This window comes from Hordeum vulgare, chromosome 7H (assembly GCF_904849725.1).
Source record: "Hordeum vulgare subsp. vulgare chromosome 7H, MorexV3_pseudomolecules_assembly, whole genome shotgun sequence".
NCBI lineage: Eukaryota > Viridiplantae > Streptophyta > Magnoliopsida > Poales > Poaceae > Hordeum > Hordeum vulgare.
In genome coordinates this window covers 601,319-619,945 of record NC_058524.1, presented here as the reverse complement: position 1 = coordinate 619,945, position 18,627 = coordinate 601,319, and the positions used below count along the sequence as shown (strand labels likewise).

Sequence of the window (18,627 nt, the reverse complement as noted above, 5' to 3'; positions counted from 1 at the left end):
CTTGCTGGATCAAGAAGGCCAAGATCATCGTCGAGTTGTACGTGTGTTGAACGCGGAGGTGCCGTCCATTCGGCACTAGATCGTGGGACTGATCGCGGGACGGTTCGCGGGGCGGATCGAGGGACGTGAGGACGTTCCTCGACATCAACCGCATTTCTTAACGCTTCTGTTGTGCGATCTACAAGGGTACGTAGATCGGAAATCCCCTCTCGTAGATGGACATCACCATGATAGGTCTTCGTGCGCGTAGGAAAATTTGTGTTTCCCATGCGACGTTCCTCAACAGATCAAACATGGTTAAGGTTTACTAGCCATAGACAAGTGTTGTCACTTGATAACGGGATCAAATCATTAGGAGAATGATGTGATGGACAAGATCCAAACTATAAATGTAGCAGATGATCGTGTTATTTTGTTGCTATTGTTTTCTGCATGTCAAGTATGCATTCCTATGACCATGAGATCATGTATCTCACTGACACCAAAGGAATGCCTTGTGTGTATCAAACGTCGCAACGTTACTGCGTGACTATAAAGGTGCTCTACACGTATCTCCGAAGGTGTCCGTTGACTTGGCATGGATCAAGACTGGGATTTGTCACTCCATGTGACGGAGATGTATATCCCGGGGCCCACTCGGTAATACAACGTCACAAACAAGTCTTGCAAGCAATGTGACTAAAGAGTTAACCACGGGATCTTGTATTATGGAACGAGTAAAGAGACTTGTCGGTAACAAGATTGAAATAGGTATGGCGATACCGACGATCGAATCTCGGGCAAGTAACATACCGAAGGACAAAGGGAATGATATACGGGATTGTGTGAATCATTGACATAGAAGTTCAACCGATAAGATCTTCATAGAATATGTAGGATCCAATGTGGACATCCAGGTTCCGCTATTGGATATTGATCGGAGAGTGTCTCGGTCATGTCTACATAGTTCTCGAACCCGCAGGGTCTGCACACTTAAGGTTCGGTGACGTTTTGGTATTAGTGAGTTATGTGTGATGGTGACCGAATGTTGTTTGGAGTCCGGATGAGATCTAGGATGTCAGGGGGAGCTCTAGAATGGTCTGGAGGTATAGATTTGTATATGGGAAGTCATATTTTGGCTATCGGAAATGTTTCAGGTTTTTTCGGTATTGTACCGGGAAGCTTCTATAAGGTTTCGGAAACTTCCAGAGGATTCTGTAAGTCCAGGAAGGGTTCTACCACATCCCAAGGGTTTGCATGGGGTGAGGGGAGACATTGTGGCCTTATTGGGCCAAGCGCACAAGTCCCTCAAGGCCCATGGAGTTGAGAAAGGTGGAAAGTCCACCTTTGTATGGAAGGGAAGGAGGGGGACTAGGATTCCACCTCCTCCCCCCTTGGTTGCGCCCTAGGGCTTGGAGGGGTTGTTCCCCACGCCCCTCCACCTATATATAGAGGGGAGGGGCGCCCCAAGAGGACACACGAAGCCCTTGGCGCCCCTCTCTCTCCCTAGATCGTTTTCTCCTCCGTTCGCAGTTTCGGTAGCGCTGGGCGTAGCCCTGTCGGGATAGCATCACCACCGCCGCCACCATGCCGTCATGTTGTCGGAGAACTCATCTACTACTCCACCCTTGCTCGCTGGATCGAGGAGGCAGAGACGTCATCGAGTTGTATGTATGCTGAACGCGGAGGTGCCGTCCGTTCGGCGCTCAATCGGGAGTTCGCCAGACGGATCGTGATTGGATCACGAAGATATACCACTACATTAACTGTGTTCTTTAATGCTTCCTCTTAGCAATCTACAAGTGTATCTAGATACAATCTCTCCTCTCGTAGATGTGCATCTCCTAAATTGATCTTGGTGAGCGTAGAATTTTTTTTGTTTCCCATGCAATGTTTCCCAACATAGGGCACCATATAATCCCGTTGAGATAACTGTTGGGGAACGTTGCATGGGAAACAAAAAAATTCCTACGGTCACCAAGATCAATCTAGGAGATGCACATCTACGAGAGGAAATATTGTATCTATATACCCTTGTAGGTCGCTTAGCGGAAGCGTTAAGAAACGCGGTTGATGTAGTCGAACATCTTCGCGGTCCAATCACGATCCATCCCACGAACTCCCGGTCAAGTGTCGAACGGACGGCACCTCTGCGTCCAGTACATGTACAGCCCGATGACGTCTCCGCCTCCTCGATCGAGCAAGAGAGGGTGGAGTGGTAGATAAGTTCCCCGGCAGCGCGACGGCGTGTCGGTGGTGTTGGTGGAGCTGTCCCGGCACGACTTCGCCAAGCGCTACTCGGACAAACTGGAGGAGAAACTGATCTAGAGAGAGAGGCAGCCCGTGGCTTTTTTAGGTGTGGCTGTCCTCTCTCCCCTCAAATATATATATGGGGAGGAGTGGAGGCGCCCACCCCTAGGGTTTCCCCTTTCGGGCTGGCGGCCAAGGGTGGAGGCGCCCTAGAGGTGGCTTGCCACCCAAGGAAAGGTGGCGCCACCCCTAGGGTTGGCCCTTCCACAAGCCCAGTCGCATGGCCCTGAGTGGGGACGTGTGCCCAACCCACCAGTGGCTGGTGCGCATCCCTCACGCCAATGTGGCCCCTGCGGGGCAGGTGGACCCCCGGAACCCTGCCGGCACTCATGGTTCGCTACCGGTGATGCCTGAACCTTTTCCGATGACCAACACAGAACTTTCCATATATCAATCTTTACCTACAGACCATTATGGAGCTCCTCGTCATGTCTGGGATCTCATCCGGGACTCCGAACAACATTTGATTACCAACACGCATAACTTAACAATACCAAATCGTCACTGAACCTTAAGTGTCCAGACTCTGGGGGGTGTCCAGACTCTGCGGTTTCGAGAACTATGCAGACATTATCGAGACACTCCCTGGTCAATAACCAATAGTGGAACCTGGATGTCCATATTGGTTCCTACATATTCTATGAAGATCTTTATCGGTCGAACCTCGATGTCAAGGGTTCAATCAATCTCGTATACAGTTCCCTTTGTCTATCGGTGTGTTACTTGCCCGAGGTTCGATCGTCGGTATCTTCATACCTAGTTCAGTCTCATTACCGGCAAGTCTATTTACTCGTTTTGTAATACAAGATCCAGTAGCTAACTATTTAGTCACATTGCTTGCAAGCTCATTGTGATGTTGTATCATCGAGTGGACCCTGAGATACCTCTCCGTCGCACGGAGTAACAAATTCCCAGTCTTGATCCATGCCAACTCAACAGACACCCTCGGAGATACCTATAGAGCACCTTCATAGTCACTCGGTTACGTTGTGGCGTTTTTTACACACAAGGTACTCCTCTGGTGTCAGTGAGTTACATGATCTCATGATCATAGGAACGGATACTTGACATGCGCGTAGAAAACAGTAGCAATAAACAGACACGATCACATGCTACGTTCATAGTTTGGGTCTTCTTCATCACATCATTCTTCTAATGATGTGATCCCGTTATCAAATGACAACTCATGTCTATGGCCAGGAAACCTCGATCATCTTTGATCAACGAGCTAGTCCATTAGAGGCTCACTAGGGACACGGTGTTGTCTATGTACCCACACATATATTTGAGTTTCCAATTAATACAATTCTAGCATGGATAATAAACGATTATCATGAACAAGGAAATATAATAATAATCACTGTATTATTGCCTCTAGGGCATATTTCCAACGAAGGTATGTCAACATTTGGATCTTCTCGTGAATCTCAGGGATGAGATTCCTTTTTAAGGGGATAGTTATTCACAGGCCAAACATCGCTTCGTGAAATTTGGCATGTGAATTGGCCTCTCTACTTTTTATTTTTGAATGCATAGAATTCTTTGGATTCTTATTTGGATTTTTGGTCAATGACTTGGTAACTTGGCAAGCTCTCTCCCTTGAACCATGAACTCTCTTAAAGTGACCCTTGATCCCAAACCAATTTTTTAGGTTTAATCGCTTAAACTCTGGTGTCGCCATATTAAACCCAATAGTAGGGTCCGGTGCACTCAATGGAGAATGAGAGGTATTATGGCAACTTCAATGTGGATCACCAACTTGCCCCTAAATGTATAGACGGGCAGTCGAGACATTTTTTACCATCCAACGACGGTCACAAAGAAATGTGAAATCCCACAAACTGGATCAAAAGTAGGGTGGTTCGCGGGTGTCCGTACCTATGCCACAACAGACTCTCACACGCCCGGCCAACCCAAAATACCCCACTAGGAGCCATTTTTGCCCCCACTTCGTCCCTTCCCTTGTTCTTTGTATCCGCTCACTCGGAGACTGAAGCCCCTGTTGTACCAGCCCGACCGCCCTCCAAGCTTTGCTGGACCTTGGTCGCCCAAACGCCTTCCCACCTTTAACTATGTCGTCGTTCCACCCTGAATATGGACGCAGACTAGATATCCACCGCTACCTGCCGGCACCATCCATGGTGGACACCCCGCCCGACAAGTGTTCTTCCAAATGGCATTGCCAATATTTTTTACATTTGTTTTTTACTTTGAAACCAACATGATGGATTCGAATGAGGAGTATTTCTACAACGAGTTCATGGAGTCATCTTTGTCGAATGAGGAGGTGGAATATGAGGATGAAACGGCGATCATGGGGCAATTCTTACAAACGAGGTGCATGCGGAGGAGAACGCTCTCAACTAGAAGGGTTCAACAAAGGGACATCGAGTGTCGAATCAAAATAGGGCTGTTGGAAATATGCCCTAGAGGCAATAATAAATTAGTTATTATTATATTTCTTAGTTCATGATAATCGTTTATTATCCATGCTATAATTGTATTGATTGGAAACACAATACTTGTGTGGATACATAGACAAAACACTGTCCCTAGTAAGCCTCTAGTTGACTAGCTCGTTGATCAAAGATGGTCAAGGTTTCCTGGCCATAGGCAAGTGTTGTCACTTGATAACGGGATCACATCATTAGGAGAATCATGTGATGGACTAGACCCAAACTAATAGACGTAGCATGTTGATCGTGTCATTTTGTTGCTACTGTTTTCTGCGTGTCAAGTATTTATTCCTATGACCATGAGATCATATAACTCACTGACACCGGAGGAATGCTTTGTGTGTATCAAACGTCGCAACGTAACTGGGTGACTATAAAGATGCTCTACAGGTATCTCCGAAGGTGTTAGTTGAGTTAGTATGGATCAAGACTGGGATTTGTCACTCCGTGTGAACGGAGAGGTATCTCGGGGCCCACTCGGTAATACAACATCACACACAAGCCTTGCAAGCAATGTAACTTAGTGTAAGTTGCGGGATCTTGTATTACGGAACGAGTAAAGAGACTTGCCAGTAAACGAGATTGAAATAGGTATACGGATACTGACGATCGAATCTCGGGCAAGTAACATACCGAAGGACAAAGGGAATGACATACGGGATTATATGAATCCTTGGCACTGAGGTTCAAACGATAAGATCTTCGTAGAATATGTAGGATCCAATATGGGCATCCAGGTCCCGCTATTGGATATTGACCGAGGAGTCTCTCGGGTCATGTCTACATAGTTCTCGAACCCGCAGGGTCTGCACACTTAAGGTTCGACGTTGTTTTATGCGTATTTGAGTTATATGGTTGGTTACCGAATGTTGTTCGGAGTCCCGGATGAGATCACGGACGTCACGAGGGTTTCCGGAATGGTCCGGAAACGAAGATTGATATATAGGATGACCTCATTTGGTTACCGGAAGGTTTTCGTGCATTACCGGAAAAGTTTCGGGCTCATCGGTAGTGTACCGGGAGTGCCGGGAGGGGTGTCACGCCCCAAGGGGTCTCATGGGCTATGGGAAGAGATAAACCAGCCCCTAGTGGGCTGGAATAAGTTCCCACTAAGGCCCATAAGGTTTGAGAAGGAAAAAACACAAGGTGGAAAGAGTTTCCAAGTGGGAAGGTGGAATCCTACTCCAAGTAGGATTGGAGTAGGACTCCTCCACCTCCAATTTCGGCCAAACCTTTAGGTTTTGAGGCTGCCTCCTCCCCTCCCTCCCACCTATATATACGGAGGTTTTAGGGCTGATTTGAGACGACTTTCTCACGGCTGCCCGACCACATACCTCCATAGTTTTTCCTCTAGATCGCGTTTCTGCGGAGCTCGGGCGGAGCCCTGCTGAGACAAGATCATCACCAACCTCCGGAGCGCCGTCACGCTGCCGGAGAACTCTTCTACCTCTCCGTCTCTCTTGCTGGATCAAGAAGGCCGAGATCATCGTCGAGCTGTACGTGTGCTGAACGCGGAGGTGCCATCCGTTTGGTACTAGATCGTGGGACTGATCGCGGGATTGTTCGCGGGGCGGATCGAGGGACGTGAGGACGTTCCACTACATCAACCGCGTTCACTAACGCTTCTGCTGTACGATCTACAAGGGTACGTAGATCACTCATCCCCTCTCGTAGATGGACATCATCATGATAGGTCTTCGTGCGCGTAGGAAAATTTTTGTTTCCCTTGCGACGTTCCCCAACAAGGGCATGGGGCCATCTGATGTTGGTCGATGACTACTTTGCCGCTGATGTATTATTCGAGCACTATTTCTGTTATCGATTTTGGATGCGGTGACAAGTGTTTGATCTCATCTACCATGGTGTCGAGGCCTATAATGATTACTTCATCCTGAAGAAGCACGTCATTGGAACCGTCGGGTTCTCTGGTTACTAAAAGTGCACGATTACGATGAGAAGGCTTGCCTATGGCATGGCCGTAGATTCATGGGACGTGTATGTCCACATGTCTAAAAGCATATGCATCTAAGCGCTGGTCAATTTTGATACTACAGTGTTGAAGGTGTTTGTAGTGGAGTACTTGAGAGAACCCACTCCCGTAGACACAGCAAGGCTCACGACAAGATGGGAAGCAAGAGGGTTTCTAGGTATGCTTGGATCCCTGAATTGAATGCATAAGAAATGCAAGAACTTCTCATATGGTCAACAAGGGCAATACAAAGGACATTGCAAAAATCCCGCCATCATTCTTAAAGCATTTGCATTACAGAAACTCTGAATTTGGCACTTACTTTAGCCTGTATGGGTCTCACAATGACATCAACGTGTTGCAGCGGTCTCCATTGTTTGCAAGTTTGTGTGCGAGCCAAGCTCCAAAGTGCAATTATACCATCAATGGCCTTGATTACAATATGGAATACTATCTTTCTGATGGTATCTATCCTCCATGCAGGGACGAAGCTAGCATGCAAGCATAGGGGGGGCAAGTTTGTTCATGAAAAGGTCAAAGTTCATTTGCAGTAAAAAAAATGACTACAACAACCATTATTATAGTAGAGAAATCAATTTGTTAGGGGGGTCTAGCCCCCCCCCCCCCTAGTCCCCCCCTAGAATCGTCCCTGCCTCCATGAACGACTTTTGTCAAGACCATCTCTGAACCAAGGGGTAACAAAAGATACAACTTTGCCCAAAGACAATAATCTGCTAGAGGACATTCGGAGTGCTTCAAATCCGTTTTGCAGTTGTGTGTGAACTTACTAAACTATAGGATCCAGAGACATTGTGGGAGATGATGGTAAAATATTTATCTTTTGATTGCTTAAGAATTGTGCTAAGTGTATAGAGAAAACTGAAAGTGAACATTTGGCGTCTGCAGTTGGATGAGGCCCATCCGAAGACATGTCCGAAGAACGTGTCCGTGAACATTTGGTGGTGATATGCATTGAAATCACTGGCAATGTGGTGTCAAAAAAAAAAGATAATCATCATAGTTTGTTGGAGAGGAGAGCAGCTTGAGAACATTGCTAATCTGATGATGCACCTGCCTCCATTTACCCACTGGAGCAGCAATACTAACTGAGATCCATTAGTTAATAAAGATGAATAGTTCGGTTATAATTTGTAAAACTCCATTTACCCACTGGAGCAGCAATACTAACTGAGATCCATTAGTTAACAAAGATGAATAGTTCGTTTATAATTTGTAAAACTCCATTTACCCACTGGAGCAGCAATACTAACTGAGATCCATTAGTTAACAAAGATGAATAGTTCGGTTATAATTTGTGAAAAAACAGTACAACACGGCCCGTAAAAAACCCAACTCTGAATGCTGTTAATAGCAACACATATATAAGAACAAATTTAACATGTCTTTATCTCAATATATATAAAATGAGCCAGATGGCATTCCCTTCAAGAACAAAAAAAAATTGTACGTGTGGACTTATTATTTATATCAATCAAAAAAGACACGCACATATATAGGATAACTGCTAGTGTATATACACGTAACTTAATTTGACAACTCCATCATTGCTTGCTTTGCTTTGCTGCTCCATCATGCATCAGCATCAGCATCAGCTCAGCTTGATTAATTGCTTCTCATCAGTCTAAATGATAGCACATGCATCTGCATCAGCTTAAGCTCCCTCCCTCCCTAACTAACTAAAGTAATTAACAACACTGGCTAATTAACTAGCTAGCTTGATAAGGGAGGCTGAGTCATCATCACCAGCTTCCCAAAAGTCTTGTTTCATCTCAACATCCTCCTGCTGCTGCTGCTGTTGCCATCTTCAGTTAATGACGCGTACTGTTTTGTTTTTCACTTACAGCTCCAGCACCACAACTGCAACAAAATCAACCAACCAAACACGCGTCATTAACCACGCTAACACACTGAATACTGTCTCTAACCACTCATCATGTTAACATATACTCCTATAGTATATATATAAGAGAAAGATGGCAACTCACAGTCTGAATCGGTGGTGATCCACTGCGCCATCCGGCACGCCTCCGATGACGTGCTCTTCTGGCTCACCGACGACAGCCGCGACGCGTACCCGTTGCTACAGTTATAGTAGTTCCCGTTCCCCCGAGACGGCGTCTGCTGCTCCGTCCTCCCGGCCGGCGCCGACGCGAAAGATAGCGGCGAGTATAGCACCGACGACGCCGACGAGCAGCTGCCCGCCTCCCACTTGAAGCTCAGCTTGCCGCCGGACCCGGACCCGGACCCGGAGCTCGTGTCGTCATCACACTTTGATACTGGTGCTGCAGCACCGCCGCCATCCCTTCCCTGGAAGCTCAGAAAATGCTGCTCGCACAAAGAAAATCCCATCATCAGATTACAAGAAATTTCCCATCTGGATCGACACAGCCTCAAAACAAGATGTGCTCTTGCGACCATCACTGGCTAAAGAAACAAGTGGTGATTAATACCTTCCATTTCTTGCCGCTGACGCCGTTGCTGCTGCCGTACGGCCTGGCCTGGGCGGCCCACTTGAGGAGCTCCTTCACCCGGGCGACCGCCTTCTTCCCGTCGATCCTGTGCACGATCCTCTTCACCGCGCCGTCCACGATGCCGTTCTCGTGGAAGATGGGCAGCACTTTGCAGCCCACCACCACGGCACCCGCAGGGTCAGAAATGTGCCCCATTCTCCTCAGCAAGAAAGAAAGACAGATGATGTCACCTGATGAGATGTCTGAAGCTAATTAGCTAGCAAGTACAGCTTACTCCCCTGTATCTGTATGCATGGCCTTTATAGATAGGGACCAAGGGGCTCCCTACCAAACCAAGCAACAAGAATCGGCCGTACCAGCAGGCACCCGACGGTCAGGATCAAACATCACAAACGAACCGACGCTCAGGGATCAGACACGTGCCGCTTCCCACCACAGATCCCTCACAGGTCACTACCAAGCTGAAGTGGATCTTGGTCGTCGATTTTCGCACCAGACGATCAGTTCGGACGCGTATTTTACTCCCAGTTGCAACCTATCCAGATCCCTTCTGACAGCAAAAAATACAACAGACAAGAGATTAACTAGTAACATGAGCATATAATTGCAGCAACATGATGCCCACAGCCAATGGGAAGTGTCTGGCCAAGCTGGAATTAGCACTAGTTACTAGTAGTTAACACCACATGTGGGAGATAGAATAATATCACAATGCATGTTCTCGTTAGTGGTTATAACCAAGCGCAAGAATCTTGATTAGGTGCGTGCGGTTGGGGTCAAAGCGAAAAAGTTGAACACTGCTGCCACCTGCCCGGCGTTTAGATCTCTTGAGCCCAACTTGCTCGCTTGATTGATTGTTTAAGCGTGAGGATTAGATCTTAGCTGTGTCATCACACTAAGAAGTGGTAGTGCTTAAAAGCTAAAATGAGAAAGATTAAGCAAAGCAAATGATATGGGCATGCATGATTGATTAGCCTGGAAGTGTGTTCTCCGCATGCATTTGCTTAGGGTGGCCATGTGATGGAGCATGCAGACAGCCCTCCTGGGCTACTGCATGTTGCATGTTGGGGTTGTATACTGACAGGACATACTGTAGTGTAGTGTGGGAGATTGGCTGGGGTTTTTTATTGTTATGCTTCTGCACCTCTTGTCTCACTAACTAGATGATGTGGAGGCCACATGGAATGGGGTTACATTGCTAGATACCATGCACGATGTGCAGCTAGACAAATGAAACAAAATGAACCTAAGATTTGCATTATAAATGTTCAAGGGTTGACAGAGATGAACAGAAATGTTTTGTACCAATGAAGTGAACAATAACCATTTCCTTACAGTAAAACATGACACAACAACTTATTAATTCTGTCCTGAGACTAAAAGTAGATGGCCATTTGTTACAGAAAATTGGAACAGACAATAATTAACTATGTTCTGTTTTACTCACCGGAATCTGGTGATGCTTCAGGGATTCCGTCAAAGAGCAATGATATTAACAAGAGCTGCAAACAGATCCACCCTGTTTTTCGCAAAGGAACATGGTGCCTCGTGGCAGCTGAAGAAGTATGTCCCATCCAGTGACTCCATTCATTTATTATACATTTTCAGACAGGGAAAATGGCTTTCTGCTGGAATTTGCTATAATTGCCGGGTGACCAATGCAGGGACACTTGTCCCCACATGGGCAGCACGATGCCCAACACACTATTATAACCTCATTGTCATGCTAAACGACCAGATCCTCTCTGGTTCGCGAAAAGAGTGCCACGACATGACTGACGTGGACCGAAAAGACTACGTTCTGCGAACAAGATTTCCTAGACATCTAGTTATGGTCACAACATGTTGTGTGTTTCAAATGTCATAATAATGCAGCGATGATATATATATCCTGCTGGTGCAGTGGCCACATCTTGGCATCTTGCCTCTACTCTCCCTTACGTGTTTCCCCTTTGAACATTTCCTCCCTCGGTTTTCTTCTAAAAGCCCTGGTAGCTTGCAAGTAGCTGCCACCGAATTATGTGACATGATCGACATGCTGCACCGTCTTGTCTACTTGGTTCTCTGTATTTTCTCCATCCCAACTCTATTTTTGTTTTGAGTTCATGGATTCTTTACCCCTCTTCTCGGCGTTCCAGCATATAGCTGGATCAGTGTTCTGGAGCTGTCGTGAATCTTCTGTTTGTGAACAGTTTTTTACTCTTTTTGAAGAATTGAGATTGCTAACCACCCTATCCCACATGGTCAAAACATTGCATATGCAATGACACCATTCGTTTTGTCTGTATCCATTGGAGAATAGTGAGTCAGCAACTGCTTATCGATGATTCTATGTTATTCCCATCGATGCAAGCACACTGACTAGGGCTCTGAAAGGAGCCCAGTGATAACACTAGCAGAAGGATTACAGGCAAAAAAGGCGAACTGATGGAAAATTTTCAGAACTTCCAATTTTTTATTCTCAATCCTAACATACGTCGTACTTGAAGTTGATAGGCCGAGAACGTTACCCTTACGAGTATGTGTATGATCTCTACCAAAAGGAAAATTGTGACTATTGATGTGAATTAAACGAGTACTGTACCCACGATCCTTAATGCACTGAATACACCCCCCAGCAAAAGGTTCCTTGCATGTGGACTCCTAAAATGATTATACATAGCACACCTCAAAATGTATTGTGTATTATACAAATATTCTGTCCCATCATGTTTTACTCGTCACAAGAGAAAATATTGCTCAGTGTCTTTCCTATGAATTAGAATTAGATGGTACAGTAATATATAGCTGCATGATGTGGGTCTTTTAACTCTAAAGAAGCCTAAGCTACATTAACCTATTAACCCATACTTTGAGATTTCCACACAAACAATTGAGATAGGAACTAAAATGCAGTGGTAATAATTTTCTGAGAAGGAACTTACTTCAGAGGGAAGCCACCAGACACGTCACCCAAAAAGCAGAACTAACTTCCGGATTCCTTGTCGCTTCCTTCAATAAAAAAAAAGCCTGTTCTACAACCAAAATGGGAATGTGTTTAAAAGCATGAGACCTGAACTGGTAATAATCACCAAACTAAACCACACAGAAAATTATTTACTATCTTCTTATCAAGAAATACAACTTTTTTTGAGTTACAATAGTATACAACCATTTATGTGTTTACAGAAAATTCTGAGCAGACCTCCCTAGATACAAACATATCAAAAGTCAAACACTATTCAGAAGCAATTAAGTATTCGTGTCGTGTATACAATTGGCTATAGCCAGGCCACAACCTCGCATTTCAAGAAATCTTCATGCATCCTCTGATTGGCGCATGAGTTCAAGTAAGCTAGAAGCTTTCCTTTTTGCGCGGTCTGTGCCGGTTTCAGACAGCTCCTTGAGTGCATCTTCCCCTCCAGCTACCTTTGCAGCCATGGTTTGTTCAGCATCGGCAGAGCAAAGAGACAATAGAATGGCTGCTGCGTTCTCTCTATTGCGAGGAGACCCGGTTCTGACCACCTCGATTAGTGGAGGCATTGGCTCTGATTGTGTGATTACAGCCTTGCCTTCTTGGTTACCGGCAAGAATCGACAAAAGAGTGAGTGCCTCATCAATCATGCCCCCAGTAGGATCCACCAAGAAGTTCATCAGATGGGTGATGATTCCAGCTTTCACCGCCCGGACCTTATTACCCTGATATATGCACAGGTTGAAAATTGCCGTTGCCGCATCTTTCTTGCCTCTTGGGCTCCCGTCGCACAGGAGATTGATGAGCGGAGGTATCGCGCCAGCAGCGCCGATAGTCACTTTGTTTTCATCCACAACTGACAGGCTAAACAGCGTGGCTGCTGCATTCTCTCTGGCTTCCATACTCCCAGTTTTCAGCACTTCTACTATCTTAGGGATGGCATTGGAGTCCACGATGCTTGCCTTATTGTTCTCATGGATGGAGAGGTTAAGAAGTGCTGTGACAGCATGTTCCTGCGTTCTTGGGTCAGAAGAGGAGAGCAGATTGACCAGCAACGGAATGGCTCCTGCTTCAGCTATACATATCCGGTTGTTCACGTTTCTCTTTGCAAGCAAGCGGATCTCCCCCGCAGCTGCCCGTTGCTCGTCTTGGTTCCCTGCCCGCAGCCTATTCATCAGCGAGATCAGGCCAGCATTATCATAATCGGAACTTTTCACCGCTTTCTTGTCATGGGAATTGGCCTTGTTCTTGGGAAGCTCGATGCCATTGGCTTCGCACCACTGCGCTATCAAGCTTTTGAGGACAAAGTTTGGTGTGAGGGAAGTATGCGTGAGGGCCAGCTGCGTCTTGGGGCAGGTCTTGTGCCCAGAATCAAGCCACTTCTGGATGCAGGACCGCTCGTACGTCTGGAAAAACAAGACACCGATGTTAGGATAAACGTGCTTGATTAAGGATTGACTAGCAGTGCTGCATATAACAATCAAACAGCCGCACCTGGCCGCTGGAGACGATGACGGGGTCCTGCATCAGCTCGAGCGAAATGGGGCATCTGAACTCGTCGGGTATGATAGGCGACTTGACAGAGGGAGACCTGCCCATGCCGGGAGCCTCGCCAGCGGCGGGGGCCTGGGTGATGACGCAGTCATTGAGCTTCTTGAGCAGGGAGGACATCTCTTCGACGCACCCATCGGGCTCGCCGCCGCTGGAGATGACCATCTCATGCAGCGCCACCGACTCGCGCTTCATGTCGGTCATGGTCTCGAGCTGCAGCTTCTCAGAGACCCTCATGAGGAGGGCCGGCACGGACGGCTTGTCGTCGCTGAGCGCCCAGGCCAGGTCCCTCGCCAGCTGCGGGTCGGCCGACTCCGCCCTCGTCGCCGCCCTCTTGAACTGCGAGTGCACCAGCGCCACCTACAAAAAAATGGCAGGGCTGTTGAGAACAGCATTGAATTGGAGCAGGAAATCAGGTGAAGGGCGGATTGAATTGGGGTGGTGTGGCACCTGCTCCTGGACCTCCTCGGGCATGTCGAAGTCGTTGTAGGGCAGCTGGTCGAGCGCGGCCTGGATCTGCTCGTTGACGGCGGCGAATTCGCGGAGGAGGCTGTCCCGGCCTCGCATGGCCTGCGGTCGACGGCGGGGAAAAATTCAATCTTTGGGGTCTAGCGACGGCCACGGTGGTTGATGGAGGAAGGGGGGGAAGAGGGTTGGTTGATACCTGGTAGATCTTGCTGCCGTGGTGGACGGAGTGGAGGAGGTCACGGGCGGCGCGGAGTGCGTCGGCGAGGGGGGGCGAGGCGGAGGCGGAGGGGTCGTCGAGGAGCGGGGCGAGGAGGCGGACGCGGCGGGAGAGGTCGCCGCAGAGTCGGCGCAGGGGGCCGCGCGGCTCCGGCAGCGCAGCGATCTCGGCGGCGGCCGTCGCGGCGGCCATGGCGGGGGCGAGGTTTGGGGGGAGGAGAGGAGAGGAGGTCAATGGCGGACTGGTCTACGCCACGCGGTTGGACGGACATGGAGACGGCTGCGGCTTGTACCCATCGCCCGATCCGGATCCAAGGGCCCACGCTCCTTCACACCATCATGCCTTCGTCCTCCCTTCCTCATGCTCTCCCCCTCCCTCCTATCGTCGCCCTCCCCGTTCCTTTTCAACCTACACTGTGATCATATGAAATCATATAGTAGTTGTGTCACAATTATATGATGTATTTATTTGAGTCCGACGATATGTTGGTTACTCCTCCAACATGATGACATTGTACAAGAGCAACTCCAACGCGTCGACCCATTTCGTCCGCGCGCGTCCGTTTTGGTCGCGCGGACATAAAAGTCGGTCCAATGCACCATCTCAAACGAACGTGTGTCCGCTTTTTGTCCACATGTCGATCCATTCCGAGCCCATTTTTTAGCCTGATTTGCGCACGCACGGACATGAGTCGCGCGTGCGCGACGCCTGCCTACTTCCCCTGGCCCGCTAGTCGATGGCACGTTGGTCATCCTCTCCCATCCATATGGGCAGCAAATCCTCGCCCGCCTCTGCCGCGTCGTCGCCGCCACCCATTTGCCGATGTCGGCACACCTCCCCCAAACGTTGCCACCACCGTCGCGCCGCCAAGACTTCCCTAGGACAGCCACCTGGTCCAAGGGAGGCGCGCGTCTCTTCGCCGGCCAACTCCTTCGACTCCACCCGCAAGTTGTTCGACAATTTGCCAAGGTGCAAAATTGACTCCGCCGACAAGTTCTTTTTCCATAATTTCCTTTGTGACTCTTACGATTCCTCGTTCGATGAGGAGGAGGAGATATTGGCTGTCGTGTTGGTCCATCACCACTTTAATAGCCATCGGCCATTGTTCTGTGGCTCGATCCCGAGACATGTCCGTCGTTGAATCGTAATCGAGAGAGCGGCCATTTTCTTCTTTGGAATGATTACTTTGACACTGTTGGAAATATGCCCTAGAGGCAATAATGAATTGGTTATTATTATATTTCCTTGTTCATGATAATCGTTTATTATCCATGCTAGAATTGTATTGACTGAAAACTCAAATACATGTGTGGATACATAGACAACACATTGTCCCTAGTGAACCTCTCGTTGACTAGCTCGTTGATCAAAGATGGTCAAGGTTTCTTGGTCATAGACAAGTATTGTCACTTGATAACGGGATCACATCATTAGGAGAATCATGTGATGGACAAGACCCAAACTATGAACGTAGCATATTGATCGTGTCGTTTTATTGCTATTGTTTTCTGAAGGACTAACTCGTTGATCAAAGATGGTCAAGGTCCCTGACCATAGACAAGTATTGTCACTTGATAACGGGATCACATCATTAGGAGAATGATGTGATGGACAAGACCCAAAGTATAAACGTAGCATATGATCGTGTCAGTTTATTGCTACTATTTTCTGCATGTCAATGTAGCTGTTCCTATGACCATAAGATCATGCAACTCCCGGACACCAGAGGAATACCTTGTGTGTATCAAACGTCGCAACATATCTGGGTGACTATAAAGGTGCTCTACAGGTATCCCCGAAAGTGTCTGTTGGATTGGCGTGGATCAAGACTGGGATTTGTCACTCCGTATGACGGAGAGGTATCTCGGGACCCACTCGGTAATACAACATCACAATAAGACTTGCAAGCAATGTGACTAAGGAGTTAGTCACGGGATCTTGTATTACAGAACAAGTAAAGAGACTTGTCCGTAACGAGATTGAACTAGGTATGGAGATACCGCCGATCGAATCTCGGGCAAGTAACATACCGATGGACAAAGGGAATAGCGTACGAGATTAACTGAATCCTTGACATAGAGGTTTGATACATCTCCGTCGTATCTATAATTTTTGATTGTTTCATGCCAATATTCTACAAATTTCATATACTTTTGGCAACTTTTTATACTTTTTTTGGGACTAACATATTGATCCAGTGCCCAGTGTGTGACAGCCCGATGCCGGCGTTCCAGAAGATTCCCTCTCCTTTCCGTTTTCGTCATGTGTCTGTTTTATTTTGTCGCATCATCATCGCATCATTCACATCATCTGCATTGCATCGGCATCTCCGTTGCTGCCAGTTTTCAAAACCTGCATCCTATAGTAGTTGCCGGTTCTCGTCGTTGTCCGTTCTGAGCCCGACCGCACTCGCACGCGCCCACGGCATCTTCAAACCTTGTTTTTAAAAGTGTGCGTAAAACTTTCTCTAATCGGGTTGAGATTTGACGTGCGGTCTTATTTTAATATAGCTAGGCCGTCTGTCGAATTTCGTCGCCGTCTGGTACCCGAACGGTCGACCATAGCGGCACCGTATTCGGTCTATCGTCGGACGTTTGTCGGTGTTTTAAAATTCGTTGCCGCGCCGACTGTCGTGGGTATAAGCCTGACAGTAGATGTGTAGGGTACGAAAAGGATGGGCAGAGCCTTAGCTACGGCGAGGTTGTATGAGTTCGGGCCCCTCTACGGTGGAGGTAATAGCCCTACGTCTCAGTGCTCAGGGAGCTTGTTGTCGAGTGGAAATATGGAATACAATGAGTTGCTAACCCTTCTACCAGTGGGGAAGGGTGGCTTATATAGAGTGCGCTGCCCTCCACAACGGTTCCGGTACAGGGGTGGAGTAGTGGGGATTGAATGTGTACGTTACAGGTAACGTACGCCCTAAATGCTAATAAATGCACCTGGAAACGTACGACTGTTTCCCTCCAGGGGGTTACGATGTACCGAGTGGTATCTAGTCGGTTAGCTTGATATCTTCCGAATGTTACTCTCCGACTGGATGGTCGAGGACCTGTTACCGACTGGATGATGGGGACTCATTAATTCAGTCGGAACTGACTAAGGGCCTTGTCCTTTGTGAGGGGTAGTCCTTGGGTAGGACCTACATGACAGGCCTATGACCCTACCCTAGGACTATAACCCCATCATTAGTCCCCGAATGGATTAGGGTTGAAATGACGAAGCGATGCTTGAAGTTTTGATCCGACTGGAGCGGGCTTGGCCTGGGCGTTGCTTGCCTCAATCCATTTTATCTTTTCTGACCAACGATCCGAGTGGAAGTACTCGCGAAACAAACTGTCGGAAGCCGAGTGCTTCTGCGGCATCTTTTGACGCGACCGGTCAACTGACAGCGGCGGATTTTCCGGGATCTCAAATTTCGGGTTCCGCGCGCTCAGCGGGGATGACGCCATCGCGCTCGAGTAGCGCCTGACGCCTCGATTCTCGCGCCTTCAACCTCTCCACTAATATCGCCGCGGTGGGTCGGGGGATAAGGTTTTGGGCCCACCTGCCAGCGACCCAGTCGGAGCCCTACTTAAATCTCGGCGGCGAGGGTTCTTCGTTACGCTCGCCGAATCTCTTGCCTTCGCCTGCTCCGTCTCTCTTGCCACCTCCAGCGCCTCTACACTCCTCCCTCCTCCTTCCTCCTGTGGGTTCGCAGTTTCCGCCATGACCAAGGGTCAGACCAGCAAGATGGAGGCGAGGAAGAAGAAGGGGAAGGCGGCGGCTCCTGCTCAGCGGCGGCAGTGGCCGCTGCCGGCGGGGTGGATTCAAGGCGACTTCCTCCCCTCCACACTGACGGAGGGGGATCTGCTGCAGCTGGTTGAGCACGGGATGATCGTGCACAAGACTTGGAGGCTGCCGGCGGAGAACGAGGTCGAGCCGGCGCCCCAGGAGGGGGAGCGCGTCTTGCTGCTCAGCCACGTCTATCGAGGTTTCTCCTTGCCCCCGCATCCTTTCTTCAAGGGCATCATGAATCACTTCGGAGCACAACTTCACCACTTTCCCCCGAACGCCATTGCCCATCTCTCTGCTTTTATAGTTCTGTGCGAGTGTTTCATTGGTTGTCCTCCCCATTGGGGGTTGTTCAAGCACATATTTTCTGCTAGATCCCAAACCATCAAACGACTCAGCCAGTCAGATGATAAAACACATCTTCTCCAGCTCTGCGGGGGCCTAGGTTTCCAGAAAAAGAG

At 48.2% G+C, this 18,627-nt stretch overlaps 2 protein-coding genes across 4 annotated transcripts; both read right to left on the bottom strand.

The window, feature by feature from the left end:
* Positions 1 to 8,079: 8,079 nt before the first annotated feature.
* Positions 8,080 to 12,038, bottom strand: LOC123407115. The gene is made up of 4 exons (XM_045100170.1): positions 9,563 to 12,038; positions 9,186 to 9,436; positions 8,721 to 9,060; positions 8,080 to 8,592 (listed from the first exon to the last, which is right to left on the bottom strand). The coding sequence occupies exons 1-4, from the start codon at positions 9,591 to 9,593 to the stop codon at positions 8,573 to 8,575; spliced, it is 642 nt and encodes a 213-aa protein (XP_044956105.1). The 5' UTR covers positions 9,594 to 12,038; the 3' UTR covers positions 8,080 to 8,572.
* A 96-nt stretch (positions 12,039 to 12,134) lies between these two features.
* On the bottom strand, positions 12,135 to 14,647 carry LOC123407114 (U-box domain-containing protein 12). 3 transcript variants are annotated; one of them, XM_045100169.1, is made up of 5 exons: positions 14,375 to 14,647; positions 14,161 to 14,280; positions 13,654 to 14,070; positions 12,485 to 13,565; positions 12,135 to 12,220 (listed from the first exon to the last, which is right to left on the bottom strand). In XM_045100169.1, the coding sequence occupies exons 1-4, from the start codon at positions 14,585 to 14,587 to the stop codon at positions 12,504 to 12,506; spliced, it is 1,812 nt and encodes a 603-aa protein (XP_044956104.1). In that variant the 5' UTR covers positions 14,588 to 14,647; the 3' UTR covers positions 12,135 to 12,220; positions 12,485 to 12,503. The 3 variants fall into 3 exon arrangements, with proteins under 3 accessions (XP_044956104.1, XP_044956103.1, XP_044956102.1); XM_045100168.1 differs by having other exon boundaries at positions 12,135 to 12,215; XM_045100167.1 differs by lacking the exon at positions 12,135 to 12,220 and having other exon boundaries at positions 12,283 to 13,565.
* Between the last annotated feature and the right edge of the window lie 3,980 nt (positions 14,648 to 18,627).